Below are 24,017 nucleotides of genomic sequence, written 5' to 3' on the forward strand. Positions count from 1 at the left end.
TAGTGCAGATATTGCAAAATATTATTTTCCGCTGAGCATTTTCAAATGGTAGCATATGGCTGTCTAAAGAGCCTCATCCCTATTTCATTGTGCATTTGATCTTCTCCTGGCATTTTGTTGTTACAACACTGAACACTTTAAATTAATCAATACACAAATTCTCACTTGTGTTTTTTAAAGCTAATAGTGCTCAGTTTCCTGCAGAGTCTTGTGCTAAGATAGGAGTGGGCTCTGCACTATAACTTTTTATAAATATTCAGAGTTGCAGAATGCTTTTAATTTTGTTATTAATTATGTTTAACACCTTTAGTAACTTTTACGAGGGGGAAGTATTTTATAATTAAAACAAGCTTGTTTTGAAGTAATAAGCTTGGCTCAAGTTCCTAGCAGCTGTACAGGCTCTTTTATTTATAATAAAACATTTAATCAGCATGCATGTAACTGCATAGTTGGTATATTTAGCAACTTTTGATCTGTTTTGAAAGGATTGTGTCTAAGGCAGAACAGTTATTGGATGTTAATTACATTATTAAGTTGTGTAATATGAGGTTATGAAAATGATGCTGAACTTGCAAAGCCTGATTTTCTGAATGAATTTCAGAATAACAGGAAACAGGGCATTCCTGAAGGAGAACATCACTGGGACATTCATCAAGAAAAGGGGTGAAAGGAAAATAAACTTCTGCATCTGATGCTTTATACAGATAGGTTGCAGCAGTGTTTCCTTCTATACCACGGTCCCGCTGAAGGACCACTTTTTTGGCACCAGTAAACAATGACTGAGTCTGTCTAATAGAAATCTGCTTCCCGGTGTATGTGGTTGGGTTTTAGAAAGTGGTTCATGGACATAGCCAGTGATGGTGCCCTGAACCATTGTCAACAAATATGGTAGGAATAAGTTCCATCCTGCTGTTTATGTATCTCACCAATGCCATGTTGTTGATATATATGGCAATAGCACTCTAAGCTAGTGAGTCTTGAAAGGGTTGTGATGTATGAAGAACTGGCCTCGTCTATAAAATGTTTTATGTGTAGACTGGTCTTTGTCTCTGGTGACTACTCTTCTTGGGTCATCTGTCCCTGACAATGTCCCCCCAGGCCAGAAGCATATGTGGTGACAGCCACTACAGGATTATGGACTGAGAATGGATTGTCCAGAGTCATGTTTAGTGTGTGAGCCTCCCATTTTAAGTGAACGTTGAAAATTTTGGAAACCTTTGTCTGTTGCATGAAGACTTGTCCTGTAGGATAAAATGTTCACATGACCTTCTTGCTATAATAGAAGAAATGTACTCTCCAAGTTGGTGTAGAGTATAAATGTCATCAACAGACAGGGCATCAAACAGATGAGTTTAAAATTTATATGGGGGGGGGGCAATATTACATTCTTGCATTTGTCTATTTTTGAATTGATGAGCAACACAGGAGGAGTCATTTGCAAGATTAATGGTCTGAGTTACCTGATTCTGGGATATGCAGATAACCAATCACCTAATTTTGTTATTTTTACTTATTATGGAACTTTTAAGAAAACATTCAGATAGATTTAAATGTGTATTAGAACAGTTTCCTAATAAACGCTATGAAAACTAAGATAATGATGTACAATATAAAGACAAGAAATAGTAAAAACTAAGGCAACGAGACAGCAATATAAAGACAAGAAATATGTGTTTATATTTAAAAGGACAAAAGGTAAAAAATGTTGATTTGTTCATAAGGTTAGGCATAATATTTAGTAAGAATAATTCTTGGGGAAGATACCAATGTTATTTTAAATGAAGCATTGGTAAGACAGTTATTGCATTATATTGTATATGCAAAATTTGTATGTATAACTCCTCCTTCCACAGATTAGGGCCCAAAAGAAAGATTTATCCAATGTTAATATATAGAACAGAGATCTGGTCAACAGAGTAACAGAAAGAGCTCTTTCAGATCAGTTATAATTCATTGAGGACGGCTTTAAGATTCACAGACTTCATTCCCAGCCATTTATCACAGAAAACAAATTAAGCCTGACCTAGAAGACTGCTTTTTTTAACTCTCAGATTGTTTTAAAGTGGATTAGCTTAACTAGGGGTGATTCCACCCTAGAATGGATATTGGTATGTCAAGAAAAGACCAAACAGAAGCATGATGATATTAAAACAGACCCTCAAATTAGAAAGGTAGACGACTCCTGGCATCTTTATGGGTGTATTTAACTAAAGTCATATTTAGGAGTATTACTCTAAACTTAAATTATGGTCCTTATGTAAAGAAAACCATTACAAATGTTTGGTCAGCAAGTGATGAGCACTGCAGTCTTTCTAGTTTCTGTTATGTTTGTTTATGCAGCATAATTAATTATGGACAATGCCTCACATTTCAGTTTAATGAGCTCTAGGGAATTGTGTTCAGTATATATTAGTTTTAAATTTGAACTAGAATACAGACATATCTGGTTATCAAGAACTCTAATTAGTAAAAAAAAAGGAAATGTGTGTGTATACAGGAAGTGGAGGCCCTACCTCTGTAATATCGCAGTGTCCAATTGAAAACAAAGTGAAGGAAGAGTTGTTTACTAGTTCATTTGGAAATAAATACAGAATATAGTGTTGTTCAATGATGTAGAGATGACTGTGTTAATTAATATGGTGTTGTTCGATGATGTAGGGATGACTGTGTTAATTAATATGGTGTTCGATGATATAGGGATGACTGTGTCAATTAATATGGTGTTGTTCAATGATGTAGGGATGACTGTGTTAATTAATATGGTGTTGTTGTTCGATGATGTAGGGATGACTGTGTTAATTAATATGGTGTTCGATGATGTAGGAATGACTGTGTCAATTAATATGGTGTTGTTGCTTGATAATGTAGAGATGACTGTGTTAATTAATATGGTGTTCGATGATGTAGGGATGACTGTGTTAATTAATATGGTGTTGTTCGATGATGTAGGGATGACTGTGTTAATTAATATAAAAGCGTGTTAATTAATATGGTGTTGTTGCTCGATGATGTAGGGATGACTGTGTTAATTAATATGGTGTTGGTATTCGATGATGTAGGGATGACTGTGTCAATTAATATGGTGTTGTTCGATGATGTAGGGATGACTGTGTTAATTAATATGGTGTTGGTATTCGATGATGTAGGGATGACAGTGTTAATTAATATGGTTTTGTTCGATGATGTAGGTATGACTGTATTAATTAATATGGTTTTGTTCGATGATGTAGAGATGACTGTGTTAATATGGTGTTGGTATTCGATGATGTAGGGATGACAGTGTTAATTAATATGGTTTTGTTCGATGATGTAGGTATGACTGTATTAATTAATCTGGTTTTGTTCGATGATGTAGAGATGACTGTGTTCATTTCTCAATAAGGGAGGGAGAGTCTATGAATAGCATTAATGCCACAGGGTTTAGTCTCCTAGGTATCAAGATATTTCCCTGAGGTACAGTCGGTTGGGGTTAAATTGCTGAAGGGATATTCATCTGCATTGACATTTAGTTGTTTCCTATTCCCCGTCGGCAAAGAGAAAAAGTACACAATGCCACATCCATAGCTTTGATCAACAAGTGCATGTGGCCAGGGGAAGTAAAGTGTGTTGTACTTTGTGTCTAGTACATGATTTTACAAGTAGGTAATGATCCCTCGACACTGTGAAGGGGAGTTGATGCCTACCATATTGCCTGCTGTCGCTTGGAGCCTTGGGGGACAATGGAAGTTATTTCTCCATATACATTTGGCTATTGAAGCTATGGGCACGGCATTACATGCTTCTCTTTGTGCACAGCAAATCTGCAACAGCTATATGTCTCTGTAGCTAAATGTCACATCAGCCATGTGCCCCCAACCAAACGTAGCACAGGGAAAGGTCTCACTAGTGCCACCTAGGAGCCTTACTCCACACCACATTAACACTAAGGCAAAAGTTTAGAAATAAAATGATGTAGTAATAGTTTAAATTCATTTGATCTGATGATTTATGCCATTATTGTTGCTGCATACAAAAGCTGAAGCTTCAAGTTTTTTCAGTGCTTTTAACAACATTGAGCTGCGATAATCAGCTAATAGTCCTAATTCAAAAACTGATGTTGCATAAGAATGACTTGCATGGTTTTAAAGTTGTGTAAATGAAGTTAGTGTGCAGCATTCTGTGCAGTGCTCAGGAACTGAAGAAGCATGATTGTGGGGTTCAGTGACCAGGTTTTGCAAACATAATAGCTGCATATCACTTCCAAGGATAGTAAACCTTTGATGGTATCCTAAACTTATGTCACTGAACTGAGAGTCATCAGTATTACAACCACCACTACATCTTTGCTGCTTGGTGACATTCATGTCTCTGCCATTTTGTGATATGAATATGATATACTCATTTCTTAAATCATCTTTATTAATGCAGAAATTACCTAGTGACATGAGTACACATACAGTTATAAAACAGAAAACAAACTATTACAAAGATTTTCTTTTTCATGTATTATGCATATATGTTCTATTTCTTAATGGTTCAGTTTAACAATTTATTGCCTTCCCTGAAATTTCACTCCTCTGCTGAACATTATTCTGCATTTACTCTTCTTGCAGATTCCATTTATCTCTCCTTTCTTTTCTAATGATCCCACTCCAGTTCTTTTGTCTCCTTTACAACATTCAATAAGTCTGTTGTATGTGATTTAGTTTTGGATTTCCATTTTCCAGTAATCACTTTTTGACAGCCAACAGCATTAAAGTTACTAGGGCCTTAGTGTATTTAGGCAGTTTATTTTCTATATTCCAACTCAAAAGAATCATTTCCTTAGTTGCAATAATTTGCTCCTCCAACATTGCATTCCCAAAAACATATTCCTACGTACCCCTTCTTTTTCCAATCATACTTCCAACAATTGCTGCCTACCTGTAGAAAATTACTCTGACATTTACTTGGTGTATAAAAATACCAGTGCAAACAATAACATGCAAAACCCCTAAACCTTCTAGATGTTTTGCATACTTGGGAGCCCTACAAATATCCTCCCATTGTTCCTTTGTAATTTGCCTTCCCATTCTTATTTCCAGGCATTTTTTGATCTCTTCTAATCGATTACTATAGTCATCATGCATTAGTTTCTATGCCCTACTAATTATCCCTTTATTAATCAAAGATTCATTTCTAGACTCAACGAGAGCTGGTCCCTCATTTAACATTCCCTTATCCCTTTCTTTTTGATTCTACTCTATCAATATAAGGAAGGCAGTCTCCAACCTGCAGTACAAACTTCTGCTTGGTCTCATCCCACTCTATGACTTTTCCCTCCCTAATTATCTCTTCCCAATACCTTAGTTCCCTTGATAATTTTCTCCAATAAATTCTAGTTCCCTTTTGCCTATTTTCTCTGTCTCTACTTGCAGTTACCCCTATTGGTAAAATTGCCTTTCTCCATTCCCACATTGGTTTAGTTCTCAAAATACTTTCTGCTACTGTACATATAATATTCTTTATGGTTGTTATTGATCTTCTTAAGGGCCTGCATCCAAAATCTTACACTCTCCTCATTTATTTTGTGAGCTCCACCCCCCCCCCACATTATTTCTTTCCACTTTGATTTGTACTTTTTTGGTAGAGTTTTATATATATATATATATATATATATATATATATATATATATATATGTGTGTGTGTGTGTGTGTGTGTGAGCCTTAATTGCTTAGCTCTAAAGTATCCCATCAAATCTTGTAATCCTAAACCACCGATCTGTGGATAGAAACAACTTATTTCACTTAATTGAAGCTGTGCTTATTCTTAGCATGAGTTTTACTTCATTCTGAAAAATGTCTCATCAGAGCACTGCTGATGAAGAATACACTTAGTCACTAGAATGTTTTGCTACTGCTGCCCATTTACAAAGAAATACTAAAACATTAATTTTGTGCCACACTAAAGTGCAGTTAAAACTGGACTGCCATTGCAGTAACATTAACATTTACAGACGTGTGAAAAAGTGAAATCACTGACAAGTAGCCACCTAATACATCTGTGACTGACACAAGTTCCTGCAGTCTGTGCAATGGCTACTCCAAAAGGTTCTCTGTAATATGGACCAGATTTCCAAACAGCAGATATAATTTGTGGAAGATGGGTAGTTCTATGTCACCTTACACTAACTGTTTGGTGTAAGTTTGATTGTTCCTATGTAGGTATCCCTGGGGGAGGGAGAGGGCTCTGGCAAAATTTCAAAGCTCTGCAGTGTTTTCTGCAAGAACCTTTTGTTGTGGTTATGGAAGTTGCAGCGCAGTTGTGAATCCTGCTTATCTTAATACATTCTAAATCTGCCACCTGTAGAAACACAACCGATGCAAGTCACTAAAACACAACCTGGATTTTTGTGATTCTGGACTCACGTCTTCATCCTGTCATTTATTCTGGGCAAAGCCTAAGGAATGCTATGATTCTTTGGTTGTAAAGTTTTGTACAACCTGTCATGTTTCTGAATTTATACAGTGGCGTGCAGTTTGCTTTTCTGGTGAATATCAGTCATACTTTTCCCATGCTGCTAGACCACCTTAGTTCTGAATAGCTGCCACTTTTCTGACTAGGACATACAACCATGCAGTGTTGTATTTTGCAAGAATTACTCCTATAGTGATGATTACACCCTGCCTAGCTTTGCATCTGCAGTGCTAGTTATGCATGTAGGTTTTACTGCAGCATATTTTCTGTCATGTGTCATGCAATCAATGCTGTTTAACCCAGCTACACTATGAAATTTACAGCATTTGGTGGCTCTATTAAGCTGCTCGAATGTGAATGAAATACATTCAATTGAACAAGTAAAGTAAAACACCGCTTTACTTGTTTGGTTTCCTGCCTCTGTTTCACATTTAAATGTTTTATCAGCTAAGATCTGAGCAACCACCGTTTGGCCTCCCAGCAAAGCAGTGTTTCAGACTTCATTAGTGCAAGTACTAGCAAGTTGAAATGAACTAAATTCCATGGTAAAACTATCCAATACGTAGCAATGTAAACAAGATGCAAAATAATGCATCTGAAGAGGTAAAATTGAAGAAAGCCATACAAAACTGGAAGGGAAACAATGGCAAAAATGACTAAAGAAAGGCACTTGGGAGAATTCATGCTGGATGACTGCAATGTAAGCAAACAGCCTGATACAGCAGAAGGAACACAGTTGGCAGTGCACTGCGATGCAGAGCAAGGGACATCTTTAGTGGGGGAAAAACAATGTTGTTATCCTTCATTTTACATAGTTGTTACGACATTGTCTCGAGTGTTGCATACAATTCTGGAGACCTCATTATAAAAAAACTGGATAGAGGTAGTTCAGGGGAGGTACAAGGATAGTATACATGAAAGTTGTGCACTCACAATAATGATACAGCTATGTTGTCTGATTCCATTCTTCCTCAATTGGTGGGTCTTTGGATCTGACTTTAATGTGACTTTGGCCATTCTAAAGCTTCAGATCCAGTGCTCAGGCCTTTACCCATAATTGACTTGTAAAGAGCAACAACTGAGTTTGTTCTCAATACCAGAAAAAGAGTAGAGTTCCAAACATGTAATAGAGGACTTAACAGAAGGGGGACAACAGGGCAGAAAGACAGGAAAAAAACAACTGTCATGTGTAGGCTTGAAAATAAGACCTGTGGTAACAAAGGTAACTCAGCAAGGTCAGTCCAAGTATAATAAGATGGGGGAAGGAGTGAGGGAAGTTCAAGAAGGATGGAATCAAACAATACAGATCTATCATTGTAGTAAGTATATCATTTTCCTATCTGATGTTTTCTGTTCCGTCTGTTCCTCAACAGATGGGACAGAATCCCCAGCTACCATAACACTTGGGAGGTCTCATGGAAGGATATTTCAAAGCACAGCCAAACCAAAGGAGGCTCTTGACCTTGATTGTAAGTCCAGTTTATAATATGAAATAAAAGTATGAACCTTGGACCAAGTAGCAGCAGTACATGTCATTAAGGGGTACCCTGGAGTAGAAGGCTCGTCAAGTGAGCCTTAGGAGTTTTGGATAACAACAGACATTTTTTCTTTGTAGACGTGAGGGATACATTCTGAAAGCTGGTGGGAGAACATGACTTTGGACACTTTCTTACCAATCTTGGAGAAAGTGATACAAGTAACTTGTCAGTCTTCCTGATTGTATTGGTTCCGTGTAAATAGAAACGTTAACTGGCTGTGCACATCCAGCAAGTGCAATCTGTATTTGCCTTTTTTGGTGAAATTTGGACAGAATACTGGGAGGTTGGTCAACTGTTTGATTGATTGATGATTCAGAGACCACATTAGGAAGAAAGGATGGATTAGTTGTCAAATATACTGTATCTTTGTGGAGGATTTGAAGATAATGCATGGAGCTCAAAAATTCTAGCATAGGTGATGGCCACCAAAAATAGAGTTTTCCATGATATGAACTTCAAATCAGCTTTGACTGCAGGTTCAAAGGGAAGGGGCAGTCAAAGACTGGAACAAAATAATAATATCCCAAGGCTGATTTAGCTCCCTGAGTGGAGGGTGAAGAAGGAAAGTATCTCTAAGAAAGGCTTTGGAAAGTCTAAGAGATGCAATGGGAATGTGGTCTTCCTCTATACGAAAACACAAAATAATGACAAGCTGTACTTTGATAGTGAAATAGCTGGCTATATTCTAGAATGGCTGGGAGAGGAGGTGGAAAGGGATCTAAGTTTTTGCTGGATGCCTAGATAGAAAATCTTCTCCATTTACTTTTGTAGATCTTCCTGGTGGAAGGCCTCTGAGAAGAGGTCAAAATGTGAGTGACAGAAGTAGAAAACCTGGACTGTCTAGCTATCATTGGAATTGGAGAAACCATGCAGTTAGTTTGAGAGACTGAATCTTCAGGTGAAGTGACCCTGATGGATGAGACAAAAGATCTGGAGCGTGGTCCAGAACCCAGGGAGGGTCTACTAGATAAGGCCAGAGAAACTATGAGGATCACTTGACATTCCTTGCCTTTCTGTAGGAATGTTGGTATTAGAGGGGTATAAGGAAAGGTGTAAAGGGACAATTGTTGATCACAGGGTCCCTCAGTGACTCTCCTTCCTATGGGATCAGCACAAAGTACTTGATACACTTGGTGTTGTGGGGAGAGGCAAAAAGGTTACAGCAAGGTTGGCCTGAATTCCTGAATATGTCCTTCACTATTACTGGGTTGAGGGATCACTAATGAGGGAGTAGGACAGACCTGCACAACCTGTCTGCTACAACAATGGACCTCCCTGAAATGTGCATCGCTATCAGAAAACAGTGATAAGACATCGCTCATTGCCTTACTCTCATGGCCTCTTGACACAAGCAGTAAGATTGTTCTTTCCTGCTTGTTGATGTAACAAACCACCATGTTGTCTGTTCAGATAGATATCACACCCAAGGGGAGAGAGTCCTGGAATGTCTGCAGTGCTAGGAGGACTGCTCTTATCTTCAAAATGTTGATGTGAAGACTGGCCTCTGTTGGGGACCATGTGCCTTGAACTACCTTTCTCAAGAAATGTTCCTCCCCAAACCCAGATGGGAAGCATCTCATCCATGGTCACCATGGCTTGGAGTGAAGGTAAAACAAAAGGATGTCCCTGACATATGACTGGTGACTCCAACCACCACTAGATGCAAGATCTGGAGATCTCTGTGAGTAACAATCAAAAGGATATTGGATGTTGTCTGACAGACCACTGGACTGACAAGGTCCACCTTAGATCTCTCATATGATATCTGGCCAGTGGGACCAGGGTAATCATTGCCATGGAGTCAAGAGACATAGGGCAGGTCCTGCTAGAGGCTTCTGCCAAACAAACACTGCTAATGCTTGCCTGTGAAGACTTGAAATACTTGCTTGAAGTAGCTTAGCAATTTGAAGTTCTGTATCCAAGAGAGAACCTATAAATTCCAAGGAATGAAAGAGCTGTAATTTGATTTTTGCTGTATTCACTATGATTCTGAGATTTGAGCAAAGAAGAAACAAGGAGTCTCTAGCTTTAAGAAGTAGATTTCTGGAGGGGGCAGTGATGAGCTAGTTGCCCAGATATCGGAACACCCAAAGCTCCTGCAGTCGGAGATGAGCTGCAACCACTGGCTCCCAAGCCAATGAACCTCCTAGATCATCTGTCCATCTTTATGTGGTTGTATGCTTTGTATGCTTCCTGAAGGTTGATCATGCACATCTAGTTGGTTTTCCTTAGCAAAGGAAGAATAGACTGTACAGTGACCATCCAGAACATTGTTTGTTTTACACATTTGTTTAGACAACTGAGCTTCAAGATTGGCCTTTTGTTCCCTGTTTTCCTTTAGCACTAAAAAGAATCGTGGGTAAATTCCAGATCCACTCTGGTTTTGTGGGCCCTCTTGGATGACTCAATTCCAGGTCATCAGGTGCAGGAATAAATGGCCCTGACTGCATCTAGAGTGTGGCAGTTAGGCAAATGTTCAGGAGCGCTGGTAGGGCTTCTCAGAGAAGGGAAACTGAAAGTTCTGGTTTTGTGGACAACCTCTGCCCTGGGGGGGGGTGATTTCCACCATTAAAATTCTCCCCTCTGCCACAGGAGTCTCTGTCTGCAGAATTGCTGGGAGTGAACCCTTGCGAATTAAAGAACCAAAGCTTCAGCCCACCCTTTTGATTCCATGAGAAAGTCCTCTGAGGGGTAGAAAATATTTTTTCCTATATCAGACAGGGCCTAACCATCTTGCACAATCCTGGAAAGTGTTTCTTTCTCTTTTGGACCAAAGAGTGTTGATCCATCATAAGGAGTGTTAACAAAGGACTTCTTGAAATGTTCTGCAAGGTCAGTAAGTCACATAAAAGCAAGTGTCCAAATAGTTATGCCAGTGCCCGGTGTTCTAGAAGTGCCTTCTGTGGCATTGGAAATAAGATGCATTAAGACATTGAATAAGGATTAAAGGGTAGCCACCTGCAATTCATAATATTTCAACTGCCCAGCAGATAAGAACCTTGACAAAGAGATTTGGACAGCTCTTTTAAGGGACCACCCAAGAAGTAGATGGGTCAGCTACAAAACCCTAAAGGAATACTGATTCTACATGGTAAGGTTCTTCAGTGGATCATCCCCCTCTCTGTCTGAGCAGTTCCAAAATTTATCTGAACATGACATCCTCAAGAGGGGATTTAAGGGATTCTGCCCCTTCATCAAACTCAGCATCATCTGTGAGTGATTCCTGAGGGGAATCAATGTGCCTTCTTTTACACTTGTGCTTCTGATGCACCCCTTCAGTGGGATATTCCCCAGAGGACTCAGAAGCTGACAGGGGTTCCTCAATAGGGACAGATTCAAGGCTTTTGGATGCTGGCTGTTTTGATGGGACAAAATGAGCATATTCAGCACTCAAGGAAATCCAATGGGGGAGGGATGGATCTGAGCTGAAAAGAAAAGTCTGCTCTCTAGATCGAGAGAACACTCTTTCAAAAGCCTCAAAGGCCTTGACAGATCTGGAGCTGGAGCCAAGGTGCTTCACTGAAGGAGCCACAGCCCCTAAGGAAGGCTGGTCCCAAGAAACTGCTTGGCTCAGCTCTGCAGCTGACTTCAGAACTGCACTGTCCAACGCAGAAGCCCCAAAAGAGAGAAATGGATCAGAAGGTCTCTGCACGGAACCAAGTCCCCCAGACCCAACATGGATCACTTGGCTTCAAGATTCAGAAGGATCTAGAGTTCTCACAATTGAAAGAATCAAGAAACAGAGTAGAAGAAGACTGTGTCTTTGGCTCTGATGAAGACATACCAAGAAGAGAATTTGGAGCCTCGATACCACAGGATGGATTGGAGAAAGAGCAAGAACTAGGTATGGAGAAGAAAACAGCCCTCTGGATCTGGCAGGGCAGGAGCTGGGAGGATCCCCAGCTAGATTTGGGTCCTGGGGGAGTTTCCTCATCATTCTAACCACATCCACCTCAGAAAGACACCTGGAGGAACTGGCTGAGTGGAGAGAGGAATTAGTGTAGGAACAGAACCTCAAGATCCAATAAAATAATCTGTCCACAACAGGGGATCTTAACCTGGGAGATTCTGACCCTGGGAAGGATCAAGGCTCTTGGGGAGGTAGTGTCCCCGATCCTATGAGGATTGGCAGGGGCAACAGGACTGGGTCAGAGGATTTTGCTATCTTAGGAGCTAGAGCTGAGGAAGGACAATGATAAGCAGACCAATTCTTCAAAATGTCAGTTTTTTGTTTTCTCTTTCCTTGCCTTTCTCTTTTGTTTTTTTTTTCACTCCTAGCATGGTCAGTAGGTTTCTTAGACACAGGAGATGCAGCAGAGGGCCCAGAGAGAGTGTGAAGGGGTACTTTCTCCAGTGGAGGTAGGGAGAAGCCCTTTAAAACTAGTTTGTTTCATCTTTCAGCTATGGCCCTGTGATCAGAGGCCTTACAAATACTACACTGGGCATCCAGTTGTGCCGCTGCTAAACAATAGATGCATGTTAGGTGAGAGTCACAGTTTGGCAACTTGTGGCCTCAGGTTATGCACTATTTAAAACCCAAATATTTTTGGACATTGTTTAGATCACACCAAAAACAGTCAAACAACAATTAAATAACAAAAAATGCACTTATATGTGTACCTAACAATAAAAAAACACTATTAAGAGACAGAGAATGAAGACACAAGGCACCAACAGGTGACCAAGAAAAGGGAGAGCCCAAACAAATCTATATCAGGGGAGGAAATGGAAGAAAGAATAATTCTTTGTGAAGAAGAAAGACAAAATTATGAAAATTGTACTTATCTTCCTGAAAACTGCTAGAGCATCAAGGACTACATCTGTAGCTTTTGGCAACAAATGAGACCTGAGATAACTTGCATGTTACAAGGGGATAATGGGTAAGGGGAGGATCCTGAGCACTGGATCCAAAGCTTTTGAGTGGCTGAAGACAGATCCAACTCAAATCTTAAGATCCGTCCTTTGAGGATTGGATTGAACAGACAACATCAGATCAATGCTTAGAAACTAGAAGATCTTAAATAAATATACAGTCTGAAAGAAAGGGGGCAGGGCAGAGGACACAACTTAAATTTCTGACTTTAAGCGTGATGTGCAGACCCACTAGCCACTACTGTTGTGCGGCTTGCTGTTTCTACTTATCTTTGGTAGAGCAGCTATCATAAACCACTACTTTTCTTGGTAAATAAGTTTCCCTTTCTCATAAAATTGCTCACTGTTTGAGGAAGCATTAAATATTTCGTACCTTGGTAATGACATCTCTTGTTCGAGAGCGCAGCTTGTTAACCTGCATTTCAGCAACCTCAGCCCTCTCCTCTGCATCATCTAGTTCATGCTGCACTTTCTTATATTTGGATAAGTTGTTATTAGCTTGTTCCTCCTTTAAAAGACAGAAGAGAAGAAATATTTGTAAAAGATTAATACAATTTAACTTGCAACATTTTTTTAATATCTGCAGTTCAAAGAAACAGATTTCTACTTCTGTTTCTAAATTAAATCTAAATTTCTATTTATTTTCTATTGAAACAAATTAGTTTTCAGTATAAGCTTCAGGCTTATGAGCAAGACCTTATAAAATCCTGACCTAAGAAAGAACTCCACCTCTATCACCTATCTAACTCTTGGGATGCTTGTGTTTCATCTTTTTAAAAAAACTGAAATCAATGCAAATGACTGAAGAGCCACAGAAGTTCCTAGAATTTCTGAATCTATGTACACTAAAATCAGTGCCTTGAATTTCTATGGCTGTATGTAGCAAAATCAGTATTTTATAACGCCTTTGCCTCATACTGTTGATCATCAGTCATGTCTCAGCTCTGTTGACACAGAGGGATCAGAGGAGTCCTGGTATGGCACCAGTCTGAAAGTAGTTTGTAGACAACCATCGGCCTACTCCAACTCTGATGCTGGGCACTACAGAGCATGCTCACTTAACAGGAACTGGGCTGAGCTGCCAGAAAGCAATAGAAAACAGTAAAAAAAAGTTTGCTGAAAACTGTATTTTGAGTGAACTATACTGGCTGAAACATTTGGGTTTAAAAGTAATATTGCACAGATACTCAACTGTCTATAAATCAGCTTCTTCACACAAACACCCAAAATATTATGTATTTAAGATGACACAAATACACACATTCATGAAAGCATGCTTTCCTAAATTTCATGAATTACTTAACTATTTTTCTTTTTTATTTGCTGCCTTCATGACTAGGGGGTACTTACTGTACATGACTATTTTTCTTTATTATTTGCTGCCTTTTTGAGTAGGGGGTACTAACTGTACATAACTATTTTTCTTTATTATTTGCTGTCTTTGTGAGCAGGGGGTGCTTACTGCTTTCTCTTCTGTTTATTATTTGGTGCCTTTATGAGTAGTGGCTACTTACCGCTTCCTCGGCTTGGCGTTTGTAGCTCTTCACCTTCGATTGCAACTTGTCAATCAAGTCTTGCATACGAGTCACGTTCTTCCTGTCTTCTTCACTCTGCAACACATTATTTTGCATTTTTATTTTATTTATTTTTTTTTTTACATTTAATTTAATTTTTTTCTTATGCTTTAATGATTGATGCTGTTATTATTGCTACTTGGAACCTGCCAGATGATCAACTTATTGTCTCCCTTCTGTACCCGTCCTCCTGCATCACAGCCCAACAGGCAGCCTTCTGTCTTCTTTTACAATAGCTGGGATTTTTTTCACCTAATTCTTTCAATTAACTGTATACTTAACCAACTCTAGTCTGAGATACATTGTTGCAGAATGATATGTCTGGCCTAGTCTTTATTGCGTGGCATTAAAATACATAAATACCAGGTAAATGCATTGTTCTTAAACACCTTTATTGAATTATCACTTGTGACACATCAAATCATATTTATAAGTTCACATTTACAAACATTATACATCATGTATATTCTTATATATCATATAATCTAAGCAACATTGCATAAATTATTCCATTCCTGCCTTCTCTTAAACCTCATTCCTCATGCAAAACATTTTTCTGCATGTATTGTTCACTCAGTTCCCATTTTTTCTATGTAATTTATTCCCACCCTTTTTCTAAAGATCCCACTTCCTGTTCTTTTATCTCTGTTACAATATTCAGTACTTCAGTTATAGCTGGTTTAGATTTTGATTTCTATTTTCTAGTATTTACTTTTTTGGGGGCCACCAGTATTAAACTTAACAAGGCCTTACTATTTCTAGGCAATTCAGATCCTGTATCCCAGCTCAAAAAAATAATTTCCTTAGTTACACTCATTTGTTCACCCAATATTCATGACATAGACCTCTGTAGGGAATTTTTATAGTCTGCCAACTCATAACACTCCCAAATAATATGTTCCCAGTTACCTCTTTCTTTCCTATCACACCTCCAACAGTTGCCATCTACCAGAGAAAAAATGTTTGGAGACTGCTTGGGGAAGAAAAGCATCTATGCAGCCATTTCCAGGCAAAACATCTTAAATCTTCTACATTTGGTTGCATATTTAGGAGACATACATATATCTTCCCATTGTTTGTTTGGGAATTGCATATCTAATCTCTATTGCCAGTCTTTTCTGACCTCTTCAGATTGATTCCTATAGTTATCATGAAATACTTTATATGCCCCACTAATTATCCCTTTTTAACATCAGCTTCTGCTCTACATTAAGTTAAAAATGTCACCCAAAGCAGGTCTTTCATTTAGGATTCCCCCGTCCCTTTCTGTTTGTCTCTACTCTGATATTAGTTCCTAATAGGGAAGGCAGTCACTAGCCTGCAATCCAAATGTCTTCGTGGCCTGTTCCGTAATATTACCTTTCCCTCTTTAATTATTCATTCCCAATACCTTGGTTCCTTTGCTCGGTTCTGGCAGTGAATTCCAGCCTCCTGTTGGCTATTCTCTGTACACCTAATTACTGCCATCACTACTGGAAGAACATCCTTTCTTTATTCCTGTGTTGGACTAGGTCTTAATACACTTTCTGCTACTTTATCAATATAATATTCTATATAACTGGTGTTATTCTCCTTAAGGATCAACATTCAAAATGTCATTCTTTCCTTATTTCTTGAACTTACCCCCTGCTTCATTATCCCTTTCCACTTTGAATTAAACATTCTGCTTGTGTTATGTATAATACCCTTAACTGTATAGCTCTAAAATATCCCTTCAAATCAGGTAATCCTAAAACTCCTTGTTCTTTTGGGAGGGTCACCTTAACCTATTTGACTCTTGCCATATTCTCCCTCCCAAATACAATCCTTCAACTCTTTATTAATTGCCATCGACAAGTTCTTGCCTGGTCAAGTAAATGCACATTGTTATACATGCCTACTCATAATTCGGTGTGATTTTGTGAGTAGTTTGATTATTCTCCTTTGGATGTAGGTGCAGAGTACAGTGGCAAAGGCAACATTTACCATGGCACCCTCTCTTTTATGTTACAACTTGTATTATACCATTCATGTTAAACTGTATCCATAAACAACTTAAGCCTTAGATGACTACCTAGTTTGTTTATCTCTAACTCATTCCTTAATTCTTCTGATTTTATTCTTTATTATAACTCTTTGAGTCATCATGGTTGCGGTGTTTAAATATTAAAGTTAACACGCAGTCTAAGGGAAGAATGCAACTATGGACAATTCTGGTTGTCATATGACATCCCTAATCTCAGGAGAATGCTGGCACAGCACTTTAGAAGCCTTGGCTGTTTTCCAGTTAGTCTTTTTTCTTTCAGTGATTAACATAGGCAACCAGATAATATCACCTCCGAGCACTCTACTACAAAAGAACAAGACACATTTTATAAGTTGTTGTATATCACTGTTAACGATGATTTCAGAACTGTGGCCATGCATCGGCATAGCTACCATTGTACCCTTTTCCTTAAAAAAAGATATGACACTTGTCAAAGTGCTGAGTATTTGAACTGTACCTGGTATGTCAGCTCTTTAATTCTTCTTTCGTACTTCCTCAGGCCTTTCTGCATTTCACCGCTCTTCTTCTGCTCCGACTCCAGTTCATTTTCAAGCTCTTTTACCTTTCAAAAGAGAAACGTAGAATAATGTGAAGACAGGTGAATCAAGAAACCATTTACTGCCAGGTAATTCTGCTTAAAAAAGAATCTAACTAATTTTACAGTAACCTGCACATGTTCACCCAGCGCATAAATTACAGGATTTAGGTGGTTATTTTGATGTGTACTGACAACAGGAAAGCAGTAACAAAAATACTCCACCGATTTGTGTATCATAGGAAGGTGTTGTATGTACGCTAACTGATGATGGATCACCAACCCTGCAGTCTACACTACTTTTCAGACAATTTTTTTTAATTCTTCAACTACATGACCTGCTGTGTTCCTGTCCAACTCGTTTGCCTCATTCACTGAAGATGCTTTTTTGTACTTTATTTTATACTGTAGCCAACCTGCATATACTTTTATAGAATCTGCTGCAGATAAAAACAGCCTTGTTTTTATACTGAAATTTTCTGTGTATCCTGTAGCCTTCAGAACTGACTCATTTTACTAATGTCTACCCATTTCAGAGTGAGGCTTTTAAATACTGCAGGCTAATGCTAAAATCCTGTGGTGTGCTAGCAGTTAAAAGGGAATTACTAGTGTAGAGACCACAGGAAGTCTCGTAGTATTTTCAATTCTTCTCCTAGAAGTCAATTCCAGCTATTTTTTCTGCTGTGCCATTTCTTTTCAAAGTGCTTTTCTATCCTTGACTTTAACTCCTACATTATGTCTGTGGCCAGCACTCTAGTGCAGCACATACTGTTGCTGCCATTCATTTCTATGGGACAGTTCTGATCTCTGACCACTGCTTGTTTGCAGTCTGCATATCTTCTTTGTGTATGTGATATTTTCCTCTGAGGACTCTGTTTTTTCCCACCTCCTCAAAATACGCTGTTAGGCTGACTAGGTACTCTGAATCTATCAAGCATACATTCTTTATTTAAAACCTGGCTCATGGTTGAAGATGATCAACAATGATTAGTGTCTGGTAACAAATGATATATATTAATAATAATAATAATAATAATAATAATAATAATAATAATAATAATAATATTATAAAATCCACAAAATTAGGCCAGACACTCCCTCTGTAATAGATTTTAATGGCTGAAGCAGAGTTTGCTAATTCATATCCAGTGTACCCCATGTTCCCTAATAAAGGGCAGTAACTACAAGGAAGAGATTTGGAATACTAGGGAAGATTCCCAACTTCTAATGAATTAAATTTGTAATGTTTTGCTCTTCCAAGTTCATCTGTAAACATAGAATCCCTGCTTGTCAGGTAGGCATGTCAGTTGCGTGTAAGAGCAATCTGACTAAAGACCCTTGTGAGTTAAGGCTACAGAAAAAAGTAATTAATTTAGAAATATGTGTCCTGGGTGCTATGTGGTCAATAATGTTGTTCTTCTTTTGGCTTTTCCCGGTTAGGTGTCACCACAGCAGAACCCCGGTCCACTAATGATTGGCAGTAGATTTTTATGGTGCCGAGGTGCCAGCCTGATGCCCAACCTTCAACGAAGGCACGTCCATTCATGAATGTCTTTTGAACGCCACTTGACTGCGGGGAGGACATGCAGACTCCACACAGAAGGTGCTCCAGCTGAGAATCGAACGGGAGAACCTCTTGCTGTGAGGCAACAATGCTACCGCTGCACCACCATGGCTTAAAAAACAAATACACTTAACCATATTTCATCAGGAGATGTTTGTGGCCTCACATATTTGACCACTGCAGCTATAGTCTGCAACCAGATTTCCACAGGGACAGGTCATATTAGTAGCCCATGTTCTTTGTGGATTTTAATTGGGGCATAAGTTGTAAGTGAAATGTTATGCATACATCTCACACTTCCTCTATACACTTGCATACACGTGCCTGAAGAAAGATCACTATTTATTTCTAGAAGGACGTTTATTATTTAACACCCTTGATCCCATCATTTGTGACTGCTAAGATTACCAGAAGTATATAGCCATTCTCTTTATGTTCACCACTGCCCATATCAGGCTGAATTTCTGTTCACCTTGCTTTCAAGCTTCTGAATTTGTTTCTTTCCTCCTTTCAGTGCAATTTGCTCTGCTTCATCTAGGCGCATTTGGAGGTCTTTGATTGTCTGTTCCATATTCTTCTTCATCCTCTCAAGATGAGCACAGGTGTCCTGTTCCTTCTTCAGCTCTTCGGCCATCATGGCTGCCTGGAATAAATAAACCCATAGATGTTAGTGGTGCACAAACATTCATTCATTCATTACATAAGTAAACCAGATATTCATGTATCTGATTCCCAATGTCACTACAGAGAGAAGGAGAATAAGAAACAGGCTAAATAATCGGAACCTACTCAGCAGGAGACTTCATTGGTAAACTACATACATCCAAACCCTATAAAAGTGATGTAAAGTTGAGACTTACATGATATATTATCAAAAATGAAATCATTTTGCTTTGCTAAGCTTTTCATTGTCTTTAATCTTGATCAGATCCATAGTGTGATCTTGTTTGGCTGATTGAGATTCACTCTTTCAAGTTTTCAATATCTTCTACCCTAATTCTGATACCGAAGGCAAATCATTATCTTTACATTTGGATGGAGCCCAGCCTTGTCTATGAATATCAGCATCTTGCACAAAGTCTCTTAAGCTGTATACTCCCTTTATCAGGAAATGCGTGCCTTCTCTTCTTTAAGCACCTCATCCTAACCACCCCACTCCCAGCCTATTCCATCCTCAATCATACAATGTATGGCTGAGGGATCTTAGCCCCTATTTAGCTTGTCATGCTATTACATACCTCCAAAATCACTTAGCATATCCAAAGCTCACCCATGCACTTAGTGAGCCGTTCTACAGAAAAAACATTATGAAGCTGAGGCGGAAAAACAAACTTAAAGACAGCGCTAAGAAATCAGCTTCAGAGTGGGCGATGCTTACAACCACATCTGAATATCTGAAGTCTGTCATCAGGTGTTATTAGATTTATCCAGCTTCCTATCACAGTTTCAAGACCTGTAACTCTGAGTCTTCAAATTCTGAAAAAAATTAGATTTAAAGGAGAACAGTGAATATTGAAACTCACTGTTCATCTTTTATATAATTTTTGCTGTGTAGCAAGCCTCACCCTACCCCCAAGTGGGGACTGTACCACACCTCCCTGCTACTTACATATTTACTAACCCTGAAATCACCACACCTTAAAGAAAAGGGAAATCTCAGAGATACAGTGGTCTTCACTTTCACAACAATCAGTCTCACTGTTGTGTAACTCACAGTATGAGTCTTAGACATTCAAATGATTATTGATTTTAACACATTCCTGTAATCTTCCATTAGGACACAAACATTTTTTTATTTGAAGAAGGCAGACATTTTCACAAGGTATGAAGGAAACCATGCATGGCTCCCATCACAGCTTCTCTTTACTAGTCTGAATGCAAAAAGCAGAAGTATTAAACAATTCAGAGGTTAGTGCTTGTTACGGCACAGAGGAATAAATCCATGACTGCAACCTAGGCAACCTGGGATTAACCAGTAATCCTGCTGCTGAAGGAAGTGGCCAGGAAGGGTGGGAGTAAGCAGCCATTACCAACCTGTCTGTCTGGGGGAAGAGGGCACTGACACCCAGTAGATGTTAGGCATCACAGCAAAAGGCAAGAGAAACCACCAGGACCTGTATCCACAAAACATGTCAACATTGTAGTCAGGGTTACGGGCACATACAGACGAGTCCACATTCACAGGTGGTATTGTGGGGCATCTAGATATCAAGGCTGACAGAGAAACTGGGGAATTAGGCATGTAAATCTCTAAATGGCTGCCTGGATGACAGTCTTCTATGATCAGCTTTTGTTCAAGGTAGAATAAATGGTTTAATCAGTTACAGGAGTACAGATGGTCAGCAAGCATGACACACAAAAAAGTGACCTAGACAAAACTATCTGTCACAAACAAAATAAAATATGTATCTAGATTTCTGGGGCAAAAACAATAACAAATCATTTATAGCTGAAGCTGATATGTTGTTGGAAGTGGAAAACTGAAGGAACAGAAGTTCCTTATTCCATGTCTTCCCTTTCCCCGTCACGTGTAATGAGTGTGGGGGCTGGGAGGAAACAAATCATGGTAAAAAATTCAACAGTCAAAAAGTTCAGTTAAAATAGTTTATCATTTTAGAGTATTGAATTATGGATAGTTAATGTACTATAAGTCAGACCTATTAGTAATGGGGGGCTTGTTCCCCCTTAACTCCCTCCTTCTTAAAACTAAACTGGAGCAGTGGGTTAAGGGGGGTGCCAGCCCCCTTTACTAAATGGATTACCAATGAAATCTACATTAAGAAGTTTTCCAAGCAGCCAAACATGCAAAGTTCAGAAGCTTGCGTAACACACAGTTATGCAGACCATTTAGTGAAAGCCAATGTCCATTACAAGTCACTTTCACTTGTTTCTCTCACATTCATTCCCTGGGTATTATTTTATGTTTTAATAAATTAATCTCTGAACATTTGCTGACCTAAATAACAACACAAGCACTAAAGAAGAATATGCAGAAAACTTATGTCCATGCAAATGATTGTAGGAGCGTAACAATTATGTTGTCCCATACATATAAAGTTTAGCTATTCTACAGTCTGTCAAAGTATGAAAGACACTGTCTGATATGTATGAAGAAGGGGGCAGTAAACATGTACCAAAAATCATTACTTCAACCTGTTAAAATAATTACATTTTAAAATCAAGATTATATAGCAGCACAGTGGTAGCACGTTTGCTTAGCAGTCAGATAACATTGCTTCAGAATTTATTTAGATTATCTGAAAGCAGCTAAAAACACCAAAGAGGTTAGGATGGATGCATATTTTGGAACTATAGTACCACCTAGCTAAAGGCAGGGTCCAATACAGTAAGCAGATATATCAGGAGGAACAAGCCATAAGATGCCAAGTATGAACATAAAGGCACATTAGCACACCACAGAAATCCAGTAGCTGAAGGGGAAAAGGCACAGGTCTCCTCATATACTACCTCTGCTACCAGCTTAAGCAGAAACCTAAAAAAAAAAAGCATCTTATATCTGGCTTTGTTTTGCTAGTGGGCAAGGTCTTATTACTGACCTGCAGTAAGGCAGTCTCACTTATTACATGTTCTTAGCACAGCTTGGTGTTACACATAATACTGGGATCACTGCCAACCTCATGATGCCAATGAAGGCAAGGACAGGAAACAATGAAATAAATAATTATGCATAAAATGTTTATCATCAGCTGCAAAAACTAGCATTATTACTGTCATCTGACCTTGCTCACATACCAGTGACTGTGACTGTAATAAACAGTGCAGGAGTGGTTCTGTAATGTTACCACTGCTACCACTTAAAGGCAAGATTCAGATGCTGATCAAACAGGACCTTCCCCTCTTTAACTACATAATTTATATCACTTTTGCTACACTTGTTACTCACATTTCTGTTGTTTGCACAGCTGTAACTATTTGAAACACAGTAGCCGTTTATCATAATACATGTTTACTTAAGAGAACAGGGAGACCATTCTATGTGTCTATTTGTGGGAACATGGTGAAATTCTTGGCTAGGCTTATAAGGGCCTCTGGGCCAAGCCCAATAGCCTATATCATCCTATGAACCTACGAATAGTGCCCAGAACTTATCATGATGACTGCTTAGGATTATACCAAAATTCATGATGCCAAAGCAGAAGCCACCAGATGATAATGAATAATACAAGTCAAGACTTCTTCCTGTGAAGACGTGCTTTGGCACAGTTGTGATACTGCGGACTGCTGTTTTCATTTTTATCTACACAGCTGGTCTGCAGACACCTGCACTGTTGTTCATCCTCATATCACACTGGAGGTGCAGACCATGAATTACTGTGTTCAGACTGCAGCTACAAACTTACATCTCATGGGAAGAGCATGCTAGAACCCACAATGTGCAGACATGTTCACATTTTCAGATACTTGCTGAAGGGTGCTGGTGTTATAACTTTGTCTGTGACCTTGGCACTGTATTTTGTAAGAACCTGTTTCATTAATGGCCTAACTCCCAATCAGTTACAATGCTTATGTTCATAATATTTTACTGGACACATGTAGCAGTGCAGACTTGGGAAGGGTAGGGAATGACAACAGAGAATGAGTCAGTTAGAAGCTAGACCAAGAGATAGTCGGCATAAACCAGAAAGTGATCCACAGGAGATGAATGTCAGAGCACTTTGAATAGAGTAAGAGAGAATAGAGCTGAGTAATGAAAAAAACCTAGCTTTAAAATGAGAAGGCCATTTTCTTCTCAAAATTCAAATGGTACCACTTTAAATGTCTAAACACAGCTCACATCATTAACTTGTGCATTTCCCTTTTCAGAAGCTTTTTGGGTTTTCTCTTCTTGAAGTTTTACTTACATCAGTGATGGCTTTCTTGGCCTTTTCTTCAGCATTTCGACATTCCTGTAATGCTTCTTCAACTTCACTACTCATTTGCCCAAGGTCAGATTCCAGTTTCTTCTTCTGATTGATAAGACTTGTATTCTAAGATATAAAGGCAGGAAAAAAAATCATCAGTGTGGATCATTATGAATTTCTAGACTGTAAGTGCTTGTTGTGACTCTTCCCAATGACTGGTTCCTTTTTTTAATGCGTTAGGTATGACCTGCAGTGACTGTACTATAGGTTTTGTCTGTAAAACTACTGCAGCGTAAACTAGCAATGCTTTTTATGGCAGATTCCATCATTGCATACAAGTCATTTCCTCTCTTCAGTGCTTACATTTACTAGTAATGACTTTAATCTACTCACACCATGCCCCCCCTTTGCTGTCCACTTTTACTGGTAACATCAGTTTTGCATGTACAACATGTCTTCCCTTTGCTGCCCACTTTTACTGGTAACATCAGTTCTGCGTGTACAGTGTGTCTTCCCTTTACTGCTCACATTTACTCATAGCTGCATTACCTCATGTACAACATGTCTTCCCTTTGCTGCCCACTTTTACTGGTAACATCAGTTCTGCATG

The 24,017-nt window shown here is 38.8% G+C and overlaps 1 protein-coding gene across 1 annotated transcript in view; it reads right to left on the reverse strand.

The window, feature by feature from the left end:
- LOC122817039 (myosin-7-like) overlaps positions 1-24,017 on the reverse strand; it is a 206,537-nt gene that overhangs the window by 8,833 nt on the left and 173,687 nt on the right. The window contains exons 38-42 of the mRNA XM_044090174.1: positions 23,408-23,533; positions 19,018-19,188; positions 16,904-17,008; positions 14,361-14,456; positions 13,220-13,354 (exon numbers count right to left, since the gene is read on the reverse strand). Coding sequence (XP_043946109.1) covers positions 13,220-13,354; positions 14,361-14,456; positions 16,904-17,008; positions 19,018-19,188; positions 23,408-23,533 — 633 coding nt within the window. The remainder of the gene's footprint in view (positions 1-13,219; positions 13,355-14,360; positions 14,457-16,903; positions 17,009-19,017; positions 19,189-23,407; positions 23,534-24,017) is intronic.

The sequence above is a fragment of the Protopterus annectens genome, chromosome 12.part0 (genome assembly GCF_019279795.1).
Source record: "Protopterus annectens isolate FY-2018-M chromosome 12.part0, PAN1.0, whole genome shotgun sequence".
NCBI lineage: Eukaryota > Metazoa > Chordata > Ceratodontiformes > Protopteridae > Protopterus > Protopterus annectens.